This window comes from Prionailurus bengalensis, chromosome D3 (genome assembly GCF_016509475.1).
Source record: "Prionailurus bengalensis isolate Pbe53 chromosome D3, Fcat_Pben_1.1_paternal_pri, whole genome shotgun sequence".
In the NCBI taxonomy this organism is placed as follows: domain Eukaryota; kingdom Metazoa; phylum Chordata; class Mammalia; order Carnivora; family Felidae; genus Prionailurus; species Prionailurus bengalensis.
In genome coordinates, this window is record NC_057356.1 from 17919167 (window position 1) to 17937214 (window position 18048).

At 49.9% G+C, this 18048-nt stretch overlaps 1 protein-coding gene across 2 annotated transcripts; it reads left to right on the plus strand.

Annotated features, from left to right (window-relative positions):
- Positions 1–159: 159 nt before the first annotated feature.
- Positions 160–18048, plus strand: DAO (D-amino acid oxidase). Of its 2 annotated transcripts, XM_043557822.1 has the most exons (13): positions 160–349; positions 4820–5022; positions 7589–7703; positions 8974–9050; positions 10629–10694; positions 12145–12199; positions 13417–13521; positions 13603–13759; positions 13931–14073; positions 14428–14510; positions 15650–15767; positions 16302–16400; positions 17646–18048. In XM_043557822.1, exons 2-13 carry the CDS (start codon positions 4829–4831, stop codon positions 17775–17777), a joined length of 1344 nt encoding a protein of 447 aa, XP_043413757.1. In that variant the 5' UTR covers positions 160–349; positions 4820–4828; the 3' UTR covers positions 17778–18048. The 2 variants fall into 2 exon arrangements, with proteins under 2 accessions (XP_043413757.1, XP_043413758.1); XM_043557823.1 differs by lacking the exons at positions 13603–13759; positions 13931–14073 and having other exon boundaries at positions 185–349.

An 18048-nucleotide genomic window follows, 5' to 3' on the forward strand; every position in this document is an offset into this window, starting at 1 on the left:
TCTCCAGCTGGCCCAGGAGACAGACCTCCTTGTCCCCATCAGCCCTGCCGCCCTCCCTCCCCACCGAGGGCTGTCCGCAGGGGCTTGGGATCGGCCAGAAAAGTCAGGCAACTTTTCAGGGACCAGAAGGAGGGGAGGGGAGGGGAGTCTCCCAGCCTGTGAGAAGCAACAGCGCCAAGCCCTACCCCTCGCTGTGTCCTGTCCACAAGTCCAGACTTTGACCCTGAGCTTCAGTCCCCGTTGGCGGGCAGAGGGCTGAGGACAGGACGCCTCAGGATCAGGAGACTCCTCTCAGGAGGTAAAATCCTGCGCCCAGCTGTCTCCTTTCTTCAGAAGTCTGGCAATCCAGGTGAGTGGGGGCGGCGGTGCACCAGGACCCAAGGTCCTCCGGGCGTTAAGAAGGCTCCACATTAGAGCCCAAGGCAGGTAACAGCCCTGGAGCCAAGGCAGGAACGCAGGCAGGTGCCTTCGCCTCTCCAGACTTCCTTTCCCTCATCCGGAAGACAGGGATCATAATCACCTCTTACGGGGTTAACTTGAGTATCAAAAGAGGTGATGAACAGAACGTACTGAGCACGGACTGGGCACATAGCAAGTACTCAATAAACGGTAATTATTATTTGGGGGCAGGGAGCCGATAGCCCGGTTATCAAGCATTTATAGAATCCATTCCATTTTCAAGATCAGTTGTGAAAATGTCAGCTTCCTAAGAAGTAGCCATAGGGCACAACCCGATTATGTTTATTCAAATACCTTGTCTGTGACCTGTTGATTTGTTTTAGAAGTCTTTCCTTTTTTTTTTTTTTTTGGTAGATGCAAATAGCAATCAGAGGCCCAAGCTGGCCCAAATTCCTTTCTAGGGACAAGGAGGGTTATAAGCCAACACGTACCAAGACTGAAAAACAAGCAGAAAGCGTCAGGTGCTAACTTCCTGCCTGCTCCCTAATCGTTACACCGCATGGCAGAGAAAACTCAGCTAGAACAGGCTCCAGGTCCCAGCGCTGTCCCACACCGTTCGCGTGACGCTGGGAGAGTGACTTCCTCTCCCTGAACCTCAGTCCCGTGTCTGTAGAACCTCCCAATTGAGAGGATTAAGTAAGAGGATGTCGGTACTAAATCCACACGTATGTGGTGAGCGGCAGAGACCCAAAATTCCCTTCCTGCTGCACACTTACGGAGACGTTATAATTACACACACACACACACACACACACAGATAGATGTAAGAACCTCAGCATCTTCCTGGATGCACACTCCAAGCATGATCGGTTGAAGGGATGGTACAAGACCCTGGAGAAAGGCAGTGCTAATAGAAACACAAGCAACAACGAGCAAATGGTTGACTTAGTAATCGACCTGTGTGCATGGGAGTCTAAAACTTCATTAGCCCCATGCATTATTGATTTTACCTGGGGCTGGGGCTGTCAAATCCTGCAGTCTAGCTCCTGCTTCTCAAGAGAACCTCCTGCATTTACACTGCACTTTAACACACACACACACATGCACACAGGGGCTCTAATCAGCATCAGATTGGATTCACGTAGTTCAAGAGGATTGGCTTCGGGAACACGTTTTCCCTTCTCAATTCGACGCCTGCCAGCGACACGCTAAAAATGCCTACAAACGTTTTATTTTACGTTTTTTTTTGTTTTTCGGTGCGGGACCCTGAAATATCGGCTGTTTATTTCTCACCTGCTTAGCCCTCAGATTTTCCAAATAGTGTGATTTGCCAGCCCGGTGTGCCTGGTGCTCAGGGACGTGGACTTGTGTGAGTCAGGCTGCGCTGGGCTTTGCGTCTCGCCAGCTGGGTGTCTGAGCCTTACTTGCTTCATCTGTCAAACGGGCAGAAGGATAACCTTGAGGGTTGTTAGGAGCTGAAAACAGATACAGTGTGTGAAGTTCTTAGCGCCGTGACAGTCGCATGCCAGCAATGCTCTTGTTGGATCTCTGTGTTGCCAGCTCTTTTCCTGACTCGACCTATTCTTGCCTTTTACAGAGCTCTTTTCACCCCAAGACCCCCACGAACCCTTTTGTCACAAATGTGTCATTTTGGTTGAGTCTCTCCTCTTTTTCCGCGCCTCCCTTTCCCCATCTGTGTAACAATGTCTAACTCCTTTTTAGAATTTGACACTCTGGAGAAACTGAGTCCAACAATGTTACTTACCTGTCTTTCTCTCGGCCATTTGGTTTGAGACGTTGCTCTGGGTCTCCCTCATGCTTTTTTTTTTTTTTTTAACCTTTATTTATTTTCAGAGACAGAGTGCAAGCAGGGGAGGGGCAGAGAGAGAGGGAGACACAGAATCCAAAGCAGGCTCCAGGCTCTGAGCCGTCAGCACAGGGCCGGATGCGGGGCTCGAACTCACAAACTGTGAGATGGTGACCTGAGCTGAAGTCAGAAGCTTAACTGACTGAGCCACCCAGGAGCCCCTTCATGCTCTTCTTTGGGGCATGTGCCCCTGCTCCTAACCAGAGTCTTTGACACACCTGAACAGCCTGGTTATAGGAGACATGCCGAATCCCAGCTCTGCTTTGGTGCAAAGCCTCTTTCTTCTTGCCCAGAGACCTCTGGGGGGTTTTCACACTCTCCTTCTCACGCTTTACCACTTCTATTATATAAGCAACTCCTCTTTTCCTCCAGCCTTTGCTGGTTTTCTAGGTGATGAGATGACGAAAAAAAAAACAAAAAAAACAAAAAAAAACCAGGCCCCGGAAAAGGCAGAGTTGGGTTCATACCCCACCTTTCCTCCAAATCTTGTTATGATCTCAAATAATTTACCTTGCTCTCTCTGGCCTCAGCTCCCTCACCTTTAAACTGGGTGACAGTCACTGCTGTCATTTTATGAGCTCCCCAGTGGGTAGAGCAGTAGATAAAAGTCCCCGCCCTCCCGGAGCTGATATTCTGGTGGGGAGACTATAGGCAGGGAGCTTTGTTAACCCTGAACAGTTTATAGAAGAGGAAACAGAGACTTAAGTCAGCGTGACCAACTCATTCCGGTCTGGCCCAGGACTCTCCTGGTTTTAGCACTCAAGGCCCACATCCTGGGGATACCCTCAGTCCTGGGAAACTGGGACTTCGATCACCCGTGCTCAGTTAAGTTAAGCGACTTGCCCACGGCCACACAGCTGGGGTGCGCCCGAGCCAGGCTGTGAGCCTAGTACGTCTGCCCCCCAGCCTGAGCTGTTACTGCCGCCCCCCCCTGTGCTGTGCCTTCTTATTGTTAGTGCACAAAAGCGGGCAACTCTACGGAGTTATTGCAGAGAGAGTCAGAAGGCCCAGAGAGGGGAAGGAAGTTGGCCAAGGCCACACAGAGAGTCAGAACTAAAGCCAGATCTGATTCGCCCTTCTTCCTCTACTCCTTTCCCCAGTGTTCTTTCTGTTGTCATGTTCAAGGCGCTGGGGGACAGAAGGGGGTCACTACGTATTGAGGGCCTACTCTGTGCCAGGTGCCGTACTAGGAGCCTCCGGCAGGCTAGTGGTTTAATTTTCAGGATGACCTGGCGAGGTCAGGGTGACTCTTATTTTAAAGACGAGGAGATTGACTCTCCTGAGGCAAAGTGTGGGGGAGGAGGGGTGGGAGGAGGCTAGGAATCCCCAAGAGGGTCGGCCCCTGTAACCGAGCCTTGCAGCCGGAAGGGGAATGGCCCAGAGGAGCAATGCCTTTCCGTTTTGTGGTTTTATCTCCAACTTGGCTGCTGAAACCCCGACGGAGTCCAGTTCTTGTGGGCTGGAGCCGTTTTTCCCCTTTACAAAACTAGGCCATATTGAGAATGTCCTGCGGATCAGGGCCACGGGGTTGCCAGGAGGCTTGGTCTGAGGGAGGAGGGCTGTGAGTGTAGAGGAGGGAAAGTTGAACTTGGCCCTTCCGGACACAAAAAGTCCTCTTGTTCTGCCCCAGCAGGAGCGGACACAGTATTTCCCTGCTGTGCTGGGCCCAAGCAGCTTCAAGGTCAAAAGCTGCTGGGCCTTTTAAACTTCTGAGGACGCAGCCAGCCCAGCCCCCAAGGCCGGCCCTGGCTGAGTGTGTGTACTGCAAGATCTGAGTTCGAAAGCCAGACATTACACCCCGCTAGCCGCCAGCTCGGTGCCCGGTGGGTGTGCGGGAAGTCGGTGTTGAGTTTGCTTGGATCGAAATTGAATCCCGACAGCACCCCTTCCTGGCTGTGTGACCTCAGGCAACTTACCGCACCTCTCTGAGCCTCCTTTCCTCATCCAGCCAACGAGGCCAACAACACCAGCCCCTGCCTCTGAAGAATGTGGGGAGACTTAGAAGAAATGATGCATGGGAAGCATTTAGTACCGGGGCTGGCACACCGTAGGTGTCCCACAAAAGTCAGTAAAATCACTTCTTTTGCGCCTGACCCTGTGTTAAGGGTTTTTACATTGGCCATCTTGTTGAATCTCCCATGTACTGTCCAAGCTAGGGGTTGTTTTTCCCATTTATCAGAAGTTGAAGTCTCATTTCACCGTGAATGACCAGTAGGTGGCAGAGTTGAGGTACGAGACTTGAAGCTAGAGCCCGTTGTCCGATGGCTAGACTCCCAGCCCGCAGCCAGGCCCTCTGCTCTGTCCTGTTTATGTCCCCGGGCTGGGGCAGGGTATCCGGGGAGGCTCCCCAGCCAGAGCGGCATCCCTTCCCCGCTGTGTGACCTGGGGCAAGTTGCTTGGCCTCTCTGTGTTTCAATTTTGTTCCAGTTCGTTCGTGAGGGTCATCAAGAGGGCCGGGTACAGAAGGGGCTTGGCGGTATCTGGCACTTTCTAAGCTTTCAGGGGATAGTGGTGATGGCGGTAACGGCACACTTCAACCCTTCCGTCCCGCAGGCCGGCACGATGCGCGTGGTAGTGATCGGAGCGGGTGTCATCGGGCTGTCCACCGCCCTCTGCATCCACGAGCGCTACCGATCAGTCCTGCCATCCCTGGACATGAGGGTCTACGCCGATCGCTTCACCCCGCTCACCAACACCGACGTGGCGGCCGGCCTCTGTCAGCCCTACCTCTCGGACCCCAGAAACCCACAGGAGGCGTGAGTGAGGGTCCCAGAGACTGGCCCGGGGACTGGAGGGGCTGACTCTGATGAGGGGATGCTCCGGGTTCCCGTCACCGAGAACAAGCTCCTTGTCAAGACTTGGAAGAAAATACTAATAAGCATTAAGCCCTACTGTGTGCCCAATGGAGGATTTCCTCCATTCCTCACGTGATCCATGTGATCAGGAATACTTTTGGGGTTTTTCCCCCCTAGTTTATAATTATTTATTTAAAGGTCATTTTCATCCAGGGTCGCCTGGGTGGGTCAGTCGGTTGAGCGTCTGACTTCGGCTCAGGTCATGATCTCCCAGTTCGTGGGTTCGAGCCCCACGTCGGGCTCTGTGCTGACGGCTCCGAGCCTGGAGCCTGCTTCGGATTCTGTGTCTCTTTCTCTCTCTCTGCCCCTCCCCTGCTCACACTCTGTCTCTGTCTGTCTCAAAAGCAAATAAAAAAAACATTAAAAAAATTTTAAAGGTCACTTTCATCTGATTTCCCCAGTGGCTAACAGAAAACAGAGCCTTCAAAAATCCCAGCAATAGTTGCAAAGAAGGACAAAATTCACTAAAGTTTTTGATGTTGAGTGCTGTAGGGAACAATTTTGCCCTCAGACACATATTTTCTTCCATATATAAATTCATAAGGGGGACTTTCAATTCTTTTGAACTCATTCTAATTGCTATCTTTAATAGTCTCTTGGCTATATTTAATAGGTTATAGATCTGTTTCTCCTGAATTTGCCCATTGTGACACTTACTAGTCATTTTTATTTAGCGGGGTTTTTTATTTATTTTATTTTTATTATAATTAAAGTTATATTAATTAAAATTATATATTATATTAAAATTATATTAAATTGTATTAAAATTATATTAATCAAAATTATCATAATTAATAATTTTTATAATTATTATATTATTTTATATATTTTATTTTAGTTTTTTATTTTAATTCCAGGTAGTTAAAATGCAGTGTCACATTAGTTTCAGGTGTATGACATAGTAATTCAACACTTTCATACAATAGGTGGCACCTGTCACAACAAGCTTGCTCCTTAACCCCCATCACCTCTTTCCCCCACCCCCCACCCACCCCTCCTGTCTGGCAACCATCAGCGTAATCTCCACAGTCAGGAGTCTGTTTTTTGGGTTGTCTCTCTCTCTCTCTCTCTTTTTCCCTCTTTGCTCACTTGTTTGGTTTCTTAAATTCCACATATGAGTGGAATCGTATTGTATTTGTCTTTCTCTGATGTATTTCACTTAGCATAATACTCTCTAGCTCCATCCGTGTCGTCACAAACGGCAAGACTTCGTTCTTGTTTATGGCTGAGTAATATTCCACTGTGTATATATAGACCACATCTTCTTTATCCATTCATCAACCGATGGGCACTGGGACCGCTTCCATATCTTGGCGATTGCAAATAATGCTGCCATGAACATCAGGACGCATGTACCCATTTGAATTAGTGTTTTTGTAGTCTCTGGGTAAATACCCAGTAGTGTGATTACTGGCTCATAGGGTGGTTCTATTTTTAACTTTTGGAGGAACCTCTGGATCAGGAGTACTTGTCGGTGGGTGGATGGATGCTCAGGTTTAACAAGGACGTTGCAAAGGTTATCATGTCTGTTTAGAAACTGCAAACTGCTGGCAGCTTCAGAAATCCACAAGTACGTAACAACTCAGACCGAAGTTACATTCTCCCGTACATTCCAAAACCAACGCTCCTGATCAGTGGGTGGCAATTCAGGGGCCCAGGCTCCTTGCATCTCATAGCTCTGCTGTCCTTCTCTGTGGCTTCTGACGTGGCCACTGTGCCTTCTGACGTCAGTGCACCGTGCTTCCAGAAGGAGCACAGCATAAGGACCGCACGTGCAGTCCATTGGCCAGAACGCAGCCACACAGCCACGCTGGCTGCACGGGAGTCCGGGAGGTGTACCTGGGCTCTGTGCCCACGAAGAAGAGAAGGAAAATGTCTGGGAGCCACGAGCCACAGTCTACTGTCGGCATTTACGTGGGGGGTGCTCAGAGTGAGCCTGAACTGTGGGGCTCGAAGGCCTCAAGCAGGTCAAAGCCTTCGTTTATTATTATTTTTTAAGTGTTTATTTATCTATTTTGAGGGAGTGAGTTAGAGAGAGAGCAGGGGAGGAGCAGAGAGAGAGGGAGATAGAATCCCAAGCAGGCTCCACACTGTCAGTGCGGACCCCAACACGGGGCTCGAACCCAGGAAACGTGAGATCATGATCGAGAGTCGGACGCTTAACCGACCGAGCCACCTGGGCGTCCCCAAAGCCTTCTTTTAAACTCACAGCTACACGAGCCCAGGCCCAAGGTGGGCCCCAGATGGTTCCTTCCTTCTCTTTCCTATGAATGGGGAAATACTAGAAAGTCTGGGGATGGGGAAAACCCCTTAGGCATTTGGGACGCTTGCAGGAGCGAACAGGCTAGATTTCTGGATTTGGACATATCTCCACCAGCATGAGCATAACCCCACACAAGCCAAGCCTCAGAGTTTTCTTGTCCAGCTCAGGGTATTAGGTGACCAAGACTCTGGGGGATCCTTCCAGGGATTGGAACCAGCAGACCTTCGACTATCTCCTGAGCCGCGTCCATTCTCCCAACGCCGCAAACATGGGCCTGGCCCTCGTCTCAGGCTACAACCTCTTCCATGAAGCTATTCCGGTGAGTGAGGAGTCCTCGACCATGGGGCAGAGCCTCGATCACAGACCAGGGCTGGGGACCCAAGTCAGGGAGTTACTTTGAGCCTTGTAGGTGGACCAGCTCTTGCATTCAAATCAGGTTTACTTCAAATTCTCTTTTTGCTTTAAAATTATTTCTGGTTCCAATTTGGCTCTTAAATTGGCAGAGACCAAAGAATTTTCGGATGACGCAGGGGACCTGGTCTCTGGTTGAGTCAAACCCAGACACGTCTTGTAGTGGTGGTGATTTCACGTGGCAGCCGCAAGGCTTCCTGGGTCCCTGGAGGTCCCAGGACTTTTCACTAAGATAGATTAAAACACTCAGCGTGGCGCAAACTTCTGAGGCGCATTTTATGTACCAGGCCGTGTCCTAATTACGTTACAACTAGTGGCTGCTTTCATTCTCATTATCACCGGCAAGTCAGCACTAGCATTGGCTTCTTTTCACAGATGATAAAATAGAGGCTCGGGGGAATGGAGCAGTAACTTGCTCAAAGTCAGAGAACCAAAGTGGCAGAACTGGGATTTGAACCCAGGCCCTCTGTGACCCCCGTGGTGCCCAATGTGCTAAGAAGGGCACAGCCTTGGGGGATGTCCTCAGGTTGCTTGAAGAGGGGAGTCTGGCTGGATGCCCGGAACCCCAGGCCAGCTCTCTAAGGCTTAGTCAATGTTTAGCACCGAGCTAAGGGCATTACCTGCATTGTCTGTTACCTTCTGTGGGACCAAGCGTGATTACTGACTCCATTTCACGGACAAGAAAATGGAGTCTCAGAGAATTCAAGGTGGTCTGTAGTCAGGCCCAAGCCTCCACCAAGTTGTCTGACCCTATTCTCTATTGCCTCGCACTCTCACCCCTTGGGAACCCTGTCACCTTCTTTTTCTCTCTTATTTCTGACTCTTACCCTATCACTTGCCCTCAGCCTCACGCTCCCCTTTCCTTTGTATAGTGTCACGGTTAAGACCATGGACTCTGGAGCCTAACTGTATCATTGGTTCAAACCTCAGGTCAATCATTTATTAGCTGTGTGACTTTAGACAAGTTACTTCACCTCCTGAAGCCTCAACTGGCCCATCTGTGAAAACGGAGATGAGAATAGTATCTGCCTCCGTGGATTGCTGGGGATATTAAAGGGAGTGGGATAAATAAAATGCTTCGAAGTGCACCTTCCACGCGGTACGCGTCGTTTAAGTTTTGTTACCGTTTTTATTGACTTTCACGCATCCCTGTGCCTCCTTCTCTCCTTCCTCGGCAGGATCCCTCGTGGAAGAACACAGTTCTGGGATTTCGGACGCTGACTCCCAGAGACCTGGACATGTTCCCTGATTACAGGTGAGGTTATTGTCATGGGCGAAGGGGCTACGGTCCCACGATTCAGACGGATCCGTCCAGGAGGCAGCGAAAGATGGAGACACCAAGTTTCCTGTCCCACCCCAGGCCAACGGCCACCGGCACCAGAGACTCCTGGTGCTCTGTCCAGCTCTATTGGAGAAGCCACCCCCTCAACGGGGCCCTGGGCTGGGGCGGTGGAGGATATGGAGTCACAGAACTGAAGCCCTGAAGCTCCCTATCGCCACCCTCTTTTCTAGATGAGGAAACGGAGCTTCAGAGAGTCTAAACGGCTTCCCAAGGTCACACAGCCAAATGACCAAAATGGGATTCCGACCCAGTCTGCGTGACCCCCAACACCTCTGTTCCTTTCCTTGAAGCATAGTGTCTCTTTGGTCCTCCCCTCACCCCACCCCATGCCTAAATCCCCTCTAAAAAGGCATGTCCAATCTCCACTTGCGCACTCTAATGTCAGGGATGGACTTTTAAAAAAATTTTTATCTATTTTTTTTTTTTTAATTTTTAAAATATTTATTTATTTATCTGAGAGAAAGAGAGCATGAACAGGGGAGGGGCAGTGAGAGAGGGAGACACAGAATCCAAAGCAGGCTCCAGGCTCCGAGCTGATAGCACAGAGCCCGAGGCGGGGCTCAAACCCACAAACCGCGAGATCATGACCTGAGTGGAAGTTGGACGCTTAACTGACTGAGCCACCCAGGCGCCCCTGTTTTGTTTTGTTTTTTAATTTACATCCAGGCTAGTCAGCATATAGTACAATAATGATTTCAGGAGTAAAACCCAGTGATTCATCCCCTACATATAACACCCGATGCTCATCCCAAGTGTCTTCCTTAATGCCTCTTGCCCATTCAGCCCACCCCCCCACCCATAACCCCTCCAGCAACCGTTTATTGTCTATATTTAAGAGTCTCTTATGTTTTGTTCCCCTCCCTGCTTTTATATTATTTTTGCTTCCCTTCCCTTATGTTCGTCTGTTTGGTATCCTAAATTCCACATATAAGTGAAGTCATGTGATATTTGTCTTTCTCTGACTAATTTCACTTAGCCTAATACACTCTAGTTCCATCCACGTTGTTGCAAATGGCAAGATTTCATTCTTTTTGATTGCCGAGTAATACTCCACAATACTCCACTGTTCATGTGTGTATATATATATATATATATACACACACACATATATATATATATATATATACACATACATACACACACACACACACACACACACACACACCACATCTTCTTTATCCATTCATCTGTCAGTGGACATTGGGGCTCTTTCCATACTTTGGCTATTGTCGATAGTGCTGCTGTAAATATTGGAGTTCATGTGCCCCTTCAAAACAACACACCTGTGGGATGGATTTTCTGATAGAAAAATTTTCCTTGCACTGAAAACCAGTCCCTGTTCGAACTTCACTCAGTGGTCCTGCCTCTCCCCTTGCCACCCCCCCCCCCCAAAAAAAAGAGACTGCTCCCAGCTCCATTTGAAAGGCTTCTAACATAGCTCTGATTCTGATTCTGATTCTTTATTCCCACTCTTACCTGTTCTTACTCTAGCTACGGCTGGTTCAACACAAGCCTGATTGTGGAAGGGAGGAGGTATCTACAGTGGCTGACTGAAAGGTGAGAATTTCAACTTTAGTTTTAGGAAAGCACCTTACAGGGACCAGGGTGTGGTAGGCAATTGTTCATGGGATTTGTCTTTGTATGACCAGCCCCAAATGTTAAAGAAAACTCAGACTTGGTGGGAGCTATCCTTGGTTCTGATGACTCCTGTGCACTAAAACCAGGGTTCCCACACCTGACTGGGCACCAGAACCATCTGGGCAGCTCTTTACATGTGATATTTATTGTTGACCTCACCCAAAATACATAACGTTTGTGGAGTAGTTTTAATGGATTCTCTTGGGGTTTCCAGATACATTTACGTCACCCGCAAAACATAAGTTTTTTATTTTTATTTTTATACCTCATGTTTTTTCTTGTCTAACTGTTGTGGTCAGTACCTCCAGAACAATGGTAACTAACACAGGGGATAGTGGGTGTCCCTGTCTTGTTCCTGATGGTAACAGGAATCTTATAGTGTTCTAAATTAGCAAACACTAGCTTTGAGAGACATTTTTATATTGATAGTCGTCTTAACAAAGATTCCATATTTCCTATATATTACTGTTTTATTAAGATTTTTAAAAATCTAGAATGGATGGGAGCATTTATCAAATGACCTGGGGAGCTTTTAAAAGATATAGATTTCAGGACCCCACTTCAAATCTATTGAATCAGATCCTCTGGAGTGGGGGCTTAGAAATTTGTGTGATTCTAATTATCAGCCAGGTTGGGAAACAACTAAAAAGCAATAAAAAAAAAAAAAAAGTAGTTCTCTCTCCTAACCTTAGGATACCTCTGACTCCTGCCTAGCCTCTTCCTAGACAGTAACTTCCCACTTTTTCTATCTTGAGGGAATTATGTAGATAAAATAGTCCTGAAGTCATGCTTCACTTTTCACAGGATTTCCTTCCTGTTCTTTTGATGTTTCTACTGCGTCTCTAACAATGACAGATATTTTTCCCTCTGGGACATTTTGAGGGAGGGGTGGATGTCCCCAGCCCACCTTCCTCCTCATGCCCTGCTTCTGACAAAGGGGCGTTTAGCATTGGTCCAACCCTGCTTCCACCCCGCATCTCGCTCTCCTTGATGGTATAAAGCAATATAGTAGTAGTGGGTTAAGTTTTGAGCTAACACGCCTGGGCTTACGTTACGTCCCCATCCCATCATTGACTCACTGTACGACCTTCCACAAGGCCCTTCTTTCATCGCCATCTGCCCGACCAGGGGCTTGGACCATCTCAGGTTTCCCAAGGGACATTTCACAGACCACCAGTCTATCAAGGTGCTCATGAACTGACCTGACAACACAGCCACGTTCTCCAGGAGCAACCTGTGGGACTAATGTCGACAGAAGGTTCTTTGGGAAACATCTGCCATGCCATCCTCTTGGAGAGATGGGACAAATAACTGAGTCCTGGGTTTGTTTGTTTGTTTTTTTTTTTTTTTGATGTGTCTGATCACCCAGGTTAACTGAGAGGGGAGTGAAATTCTTCCAGAAGAAGGTGGAGTCTTTTGAGGAGGTGAGTTGCAGGGCTGGAAGGGGCTGGATATGGGAGGGAGTGAGGAGGGGAGGCCTCTGCTTCCTGGTGCTGGACTGGGGGGCTCCTTGTTGGGCACCTGGGATCCCCTGAGGCCTGTCCCAGTCACCAGGCCTTTCTTCAATCCCAGAAGGACTCAAGCATTCTGTCTTGATGTTGGTGGCAGGAACAAAGGGACAGTGGGATTATGGTGGCCACTGGAGGCTAATCTACCTCTAAGCCACGGAGGGTTTTAGGCCCAGAGAGCTGGCTGCCTCTTACCAGTATCAGCTGCACCCCACTCTTGAATTCCAGACACTTGGTTGCTTCCTACCTAAATCAGGGTTAATGTTTCTGCAAAGTCAAGGCTCTCAGCTGACTCAGCTCCAGAGTAACACCACCATCAATAACAGCTATCCTCATCAGGCACTGGCTATGTGCCAGGAGCTTTGCTGTCTGACTTCACTCAATCCTAGCACCTAGAATTGTGCTCAGTACCTGCAGCTACCAGCATTATATAATGAGTACCTCCTCCGGATCGAGCCCTCCTGGGCACTTGGGATCCATGTTGACTTAGAAACAGCACTTATTCCCAAGGAGTTCACAGGCCAGTGTAGCAAAAACTGGTTCTTGAACAATAACAATGCTTCCAATGTGTGTGTCCCACGACAAACCTGTGAAGGGAGTCACGGGCTGGGCTGGGTGTTTGGGTGCCCATGAGGTTACATCCTTGAGCTGTCAAGTATCCCACACAAGCACAGAGCCAGGGGCTCCAACGTGCCTTCTGAAAGTGCCTTAGCAGAGTGTGAGGCAAGAGAATGAAAATCAAAAGGAGTCAGAAGGAAGAAGAGAACTCTCTCTGCATCTGACTTCTTCTGGGAGGTTCCAAGAAGGTTCCCCCCTTCCACAGTACTCCTTCCCAAGCACTTTGACATCCAGGGTCACATTGGATCCTCGCACAGCCTAAGAACAGATATTACCAGCCCTGCTTTACAGCGGAGGCAGCTGGGCCCTGAGGAGGTGATGGAACCTTTCTGAGGTCACATAGCGGGTAAATGGCAGAGTGGAGATTTGGAGGCAGTTCCACGGATTCCTCACTGAGCCCCCTCCCCGCTTTTCTGTAGGGAGCTGCAGGGTAAAGGGCAGGGGGAAGGAGGGGAGTAAGCGGTACCAGGGCCCTCACCCCTTCCCACGCCACCTGCTCTGTTCATCGCTGCCAGGTAGCAAGAGGAGGTGCCGATGTAATTATCAACTGCACCGGGGTGTGGGCTGGGTCATTGCAACCGGACCCCCTGCTGCAGCCAGGCCGGGGACAGATCATTAAGGTGAGTGTGAAGATGAGGGATGGAACTTCCTGCTTTTCTTCATAGAGAGATTGTAGCTGCCTGCTTATTTCCTCTCCAAAGATAGAGGATGCATCGGGGACATCTGTTAGAGGAGCCTCGCAGATTTCAGGCAACTGGCATCTTAAAGAAACAAGAAGGACCAAGAAACACGATTCCTCCAAACATTCTCTTTGGTGGTGGTTGTTGTTATTGTTCCTTAATACGGCAAAGCATGGGTGTAAGTGTTTGTACGTACGCGGGAGTTGCATATTCTTCTAATATAATGAAAAGAGCAAACGTTTATGGAATGTTATTAGGTACAGGCCTGAGCACTTTATTGTGTTCTTAATTTAGTGCTTACCAGAACCCTTTGAGATGGGGTCTACACATGGCCATTGCTATTTTACAGATGGGGAAACACGAGGCACGGAGGAATTAAGTAATATGCACACAAATTCACACAGGAGTGAGCTGTGGGATTGGGATTGGAGCCCAGGCAACCTGGTTTCAGAGCCTGTGTGTGTCAACATCATCCACGTTGCCTCTCACGGTGTATGTGTGCACATGCGTGCAGGGTGCCTATTTGTGGGTGTGGGTGTGTACACCCGCCCACGTTGAGTGTACATGTGTTCCTGATGTGGGCTGATGTGTACGTGGATCGGCACACGTGTGCTGGGCTTCTCTGTGGTCATGCAGGCGAGAGTGTGTGAAATTTCAGGGAGCAGGGGTGGCTCTTCCCGCAGGAGCAAGGAAGTCGGCGCAGAGGCGGGGCAGAGGGGGGTCAGGAGTGGGCTTGGGAATCGGCTCCGCCACCCTTGTTGGAACATCTGGGCACAGAGAGGAGAAGGGCAGGGAAGCCCAGTGATCCGGCTCCCCTGATGAGACTTGTCTGTCCTCAATCAACAGGTGGATGCCCCTTGGATGAAGCACTTCATTATCACCCATGACCCAGAGAAAGGCATCTACAAGTCCCCGTACATCATCCCAGGGTAAGAATCTGACGTCTTAGGACAGAACAAGGGGCACCTTCATGCCTTCTTTATGCTGCCCACCCCAAGTCCCTGAAAGCTTTTTCTCCCAGTGTTTTCTAAGTGAAGTCGAGCCACTAAATCCCTGGGAAGGCAAGACTCGGCCTTAACCGGGCTCTATCTTGAACAAGCTTTTGGACGACAGGCGTGGGGATACTGGAGACGAAGGTGGTGGGTGTGAGGGCAGGGACCCCGGAAGCGGTGTGACTGGAAATAACGAGAGGGCCGGTGGGAAAGGGGATATGGGTCGAAGGTGATGATGACATTCAGGGGAGAGGTGACGATGTTAGTGACGATGGTGGCTGCGTTGTCACTGATGGGGAAGCCACTTCCTGGGGGTGGTGACTGGGACAAGGATGGTCAGGTGCTGACATTAATGGGGGGGGCGTGGTGTGGATGACGAGGTCGGTGATGATGGCAGTGATTGGTATTTTTGATGATATCAAGATATAACTGACATACTGTGCACGCTTACAATGTACACGAAGATTTGATATATGCACGTATTACAACATGATTACCCCAGTAAGGTTAGCTGACACGCCCATCAGGTCCCACAATTACATCTTCCCTGTGCGTAGTGAGAATGTTATGGCTTACTCTTTCAGCAACTTTAAAGTCTATAATACGGGATCGCTAACTATAATCACCGCGTTGTGCACCGGAAGAGGTGACGATGTTGACAGTGACATTGGTGGTGACGGCAGAGATGCTGGTGGGTGGTGATGCCAGGGGCAATTGCAGTGGTGTTGACGGTGTGGATGGCGGCGGGGATGTAGGGAGAGATGGTTGTAAGGGTGAGCATGCCCATGGCCCCCATTAACCTCAAAGGCTTCATTTCCCCTCATCATTGACGCCCTTCACTTTTTTTTTTTTTTTTTTTTTTAATTTTTGGGACAGAGAGAGACAGAGCATGAACGGGGGAGGGGCAGAGAGAGAGGGAGACACAGAATCGGAAACAGGCTCCAGGCTCTGAGCCATCAGCCCAGAGCCTGACGCGGGGCTCGAACTCACGGACCGCGAGATCGTGACCTGGCTGAAGTCGGACGCTTAACCGACTGCGCCACCCAGGCGCCCCGACGCCCTTCACTTTTATCTAGGATCCAGGCAGTGACTCTTGGAGGCATCTTTCAGCTGGGGAACTGGAGCGAGGTAAACAACATCCAGGACCACAACACCATCTGGGAAGGCTGCTGCAGACTGGAGCCCACACTGCAGGTAAGGTGGGAGGGGTCCTGGCAGACTCGGGTCTGGGCAGCTCGACCATGAGACCCCTTGAGTATGGGAAGATACCTCCCACTGGGATAACTGGGCAAACTTCTTCTAACGAGGGACCGTGGAAGACACCCGAATTTGATAATGTACAAGGAAGTCCTGCTGTGAGCTGCTGACACCCGTCTGTGGCTAAGAGTGGCTGTCTTCTGTGGGGACTTCCCTAGAACCACCTTCGTCTGTCTTCACAAGGAGCAGATGTATCCGCTGTAGGGATCTCAGTGTTTACATCTGCCTGATGATAGCAGTGACAAACGTGATATTGACGAGGGTGGGGCGGAAGTGATGGTGGTCTTGACTGGTAATGAATATGCTCAGGATGGTGATAATGATGGTGAGGAGGGGGTGGCCGGTGACATCGTGGTGATGGTGGTGGTGGTGATGATAATGAGGTTCCAAGAGCTAACCCTACCATCTAAAAATGGCAGCAGAAAAAAAAAAAATATCTGGAGATGAATTACTAACACTTTTTTTTTCCAGGATGCAAAAATTGTTGCTGAGTTGACTGGCCTCCGGCCAGTACGCCCGCAGATTCGGCTAGAAAGAGAACAGCTTCGTTTTGCATCTTCAAACACAGAGGTATGCTCTCCTGATGAGGAAAGCAAGGGCCTCCCTTACCCGTAAGGGGGCTCTGGCATTTCCAGTCTTGCCTGACATCTGGCTCCACACAGCCTGCTGCCAGGAAAGAACAACACTGGCTGACATCCCCTCCTCTATAAAGAAACTGAGGCTCAGTGATGGGAAAGGACCTGCCGAAGGTTGCATAGAGGGCGGTGTGCCTCAGGGTGTCAAAGCCTGTGGCCGAGTAGAAGGGAAGTGGGTACTTACTGAGCCTGCTTTGTGCTCATGACACGAACCACCTTACTGAATCTCCTCTACAGCCCTTGGGGACAGGGACTGTTTCTCCCATGCTTCAGATGAGGAAATCGGGGGGGTCTGGCAGGTAGAGTCATCTGCCTAAATCAGACAGCTAGCACGGGGCACGGCTGGGATGTGGTTTGAGTTTGACTCCAGCGCCGTTTCTCAGATGCCCATTTGTGGCTGCCCCATCATCTCTCTGGGGTCCCTCTTTGACGTTCCTTCTTATGAGGTAGGAACTGGGCTTTATTGAGGCGGCAGAAGTTGTCCTGGGCTGAAGGAACTGACCTGAGTAGCTGGGGTCCCCAAAGGAAAAGAATCCTCCTTAGGTAGATAGGTCATCCTTCCTCCCTTATCGCGGGCATGTGGTGTGCACCTTTGTGCATGTGTGTGTGTGCGCGCGTGTGTGTGTGTGCGTGCTTGCGTGCACATGTGCACACATACAGAGGAAAGCGTCACGTATAGAGTCAAACTCCCTGCCAATGATTTTGGCTTTAAAAAAGTCCCCAGGGGTCTTGCCTCTGTCCCTAGGATGAATTAGCATGCTAACCAGAGTCCACCCATATGTTGGCCCCACTTATCTTCCCCTCCCCCAACCCCCGAGATAGGTAGAAGAGTCTGTCTATTAATACAGGAGGTTTGGCATTCCGGAGCAGGATGCGGACGAGAAAGGTGATGTAGGGAACTTCAAACAATTTGGGAGAGGGGAATCCCTGACCTCAAGTTCTAGATGATTCTACATTTCCTGTGCTGAGTGCCTAAAGCAGGTCCATCTCCTAAGCAAAAGAGAACGTAGGATGTCGACCCTCCAGTTCCCCAGTCACTTTACTGGTGTTCCTGGGGCCCCACCATCCCTCCAGGGAGCTGAGAGGCCCCCTGCCGCCCTCTGGCTTCACCCAGAACTCTGCAGGAAGCTCCCGAGTCTTCCAGGATGCACGGGGCTCCCGTCTCTCTTACCTCTCCCAGGTCATCCACAACTATGGCCATGGAGGCTACGGGCTCACTATCCACTGGGGCTGTGCCCTGGAGGCAGCCAAGCTCTTTGGGAAAATTCTGGAAGAAAGGAAGTTGCTCAAGATGCCGCCACCTCACCTCTGAAAACACCAGTAACCACCACCTCCCCAAGGACTCCCCGCTCCCCTCGGCCAACCAATCAGTGTATCCCCCTCTAAGCTGTCTCTTCTCCACTTCAGCCCTGGCTCCTTTCTGCAAGAAGTACCAGAGGAGAGGAAGATCCCAAGGCCCATTTCTGGAGGCGAGTCCATCCCTATCTGGGGCTCCCTTTGATCACTGGGGTCTCTCCACCCACTCTGGGCCTGACAGTCTGAAGAGCAGTTGGGGGCCATTATACTGCAAGTCCTTAGAAGAA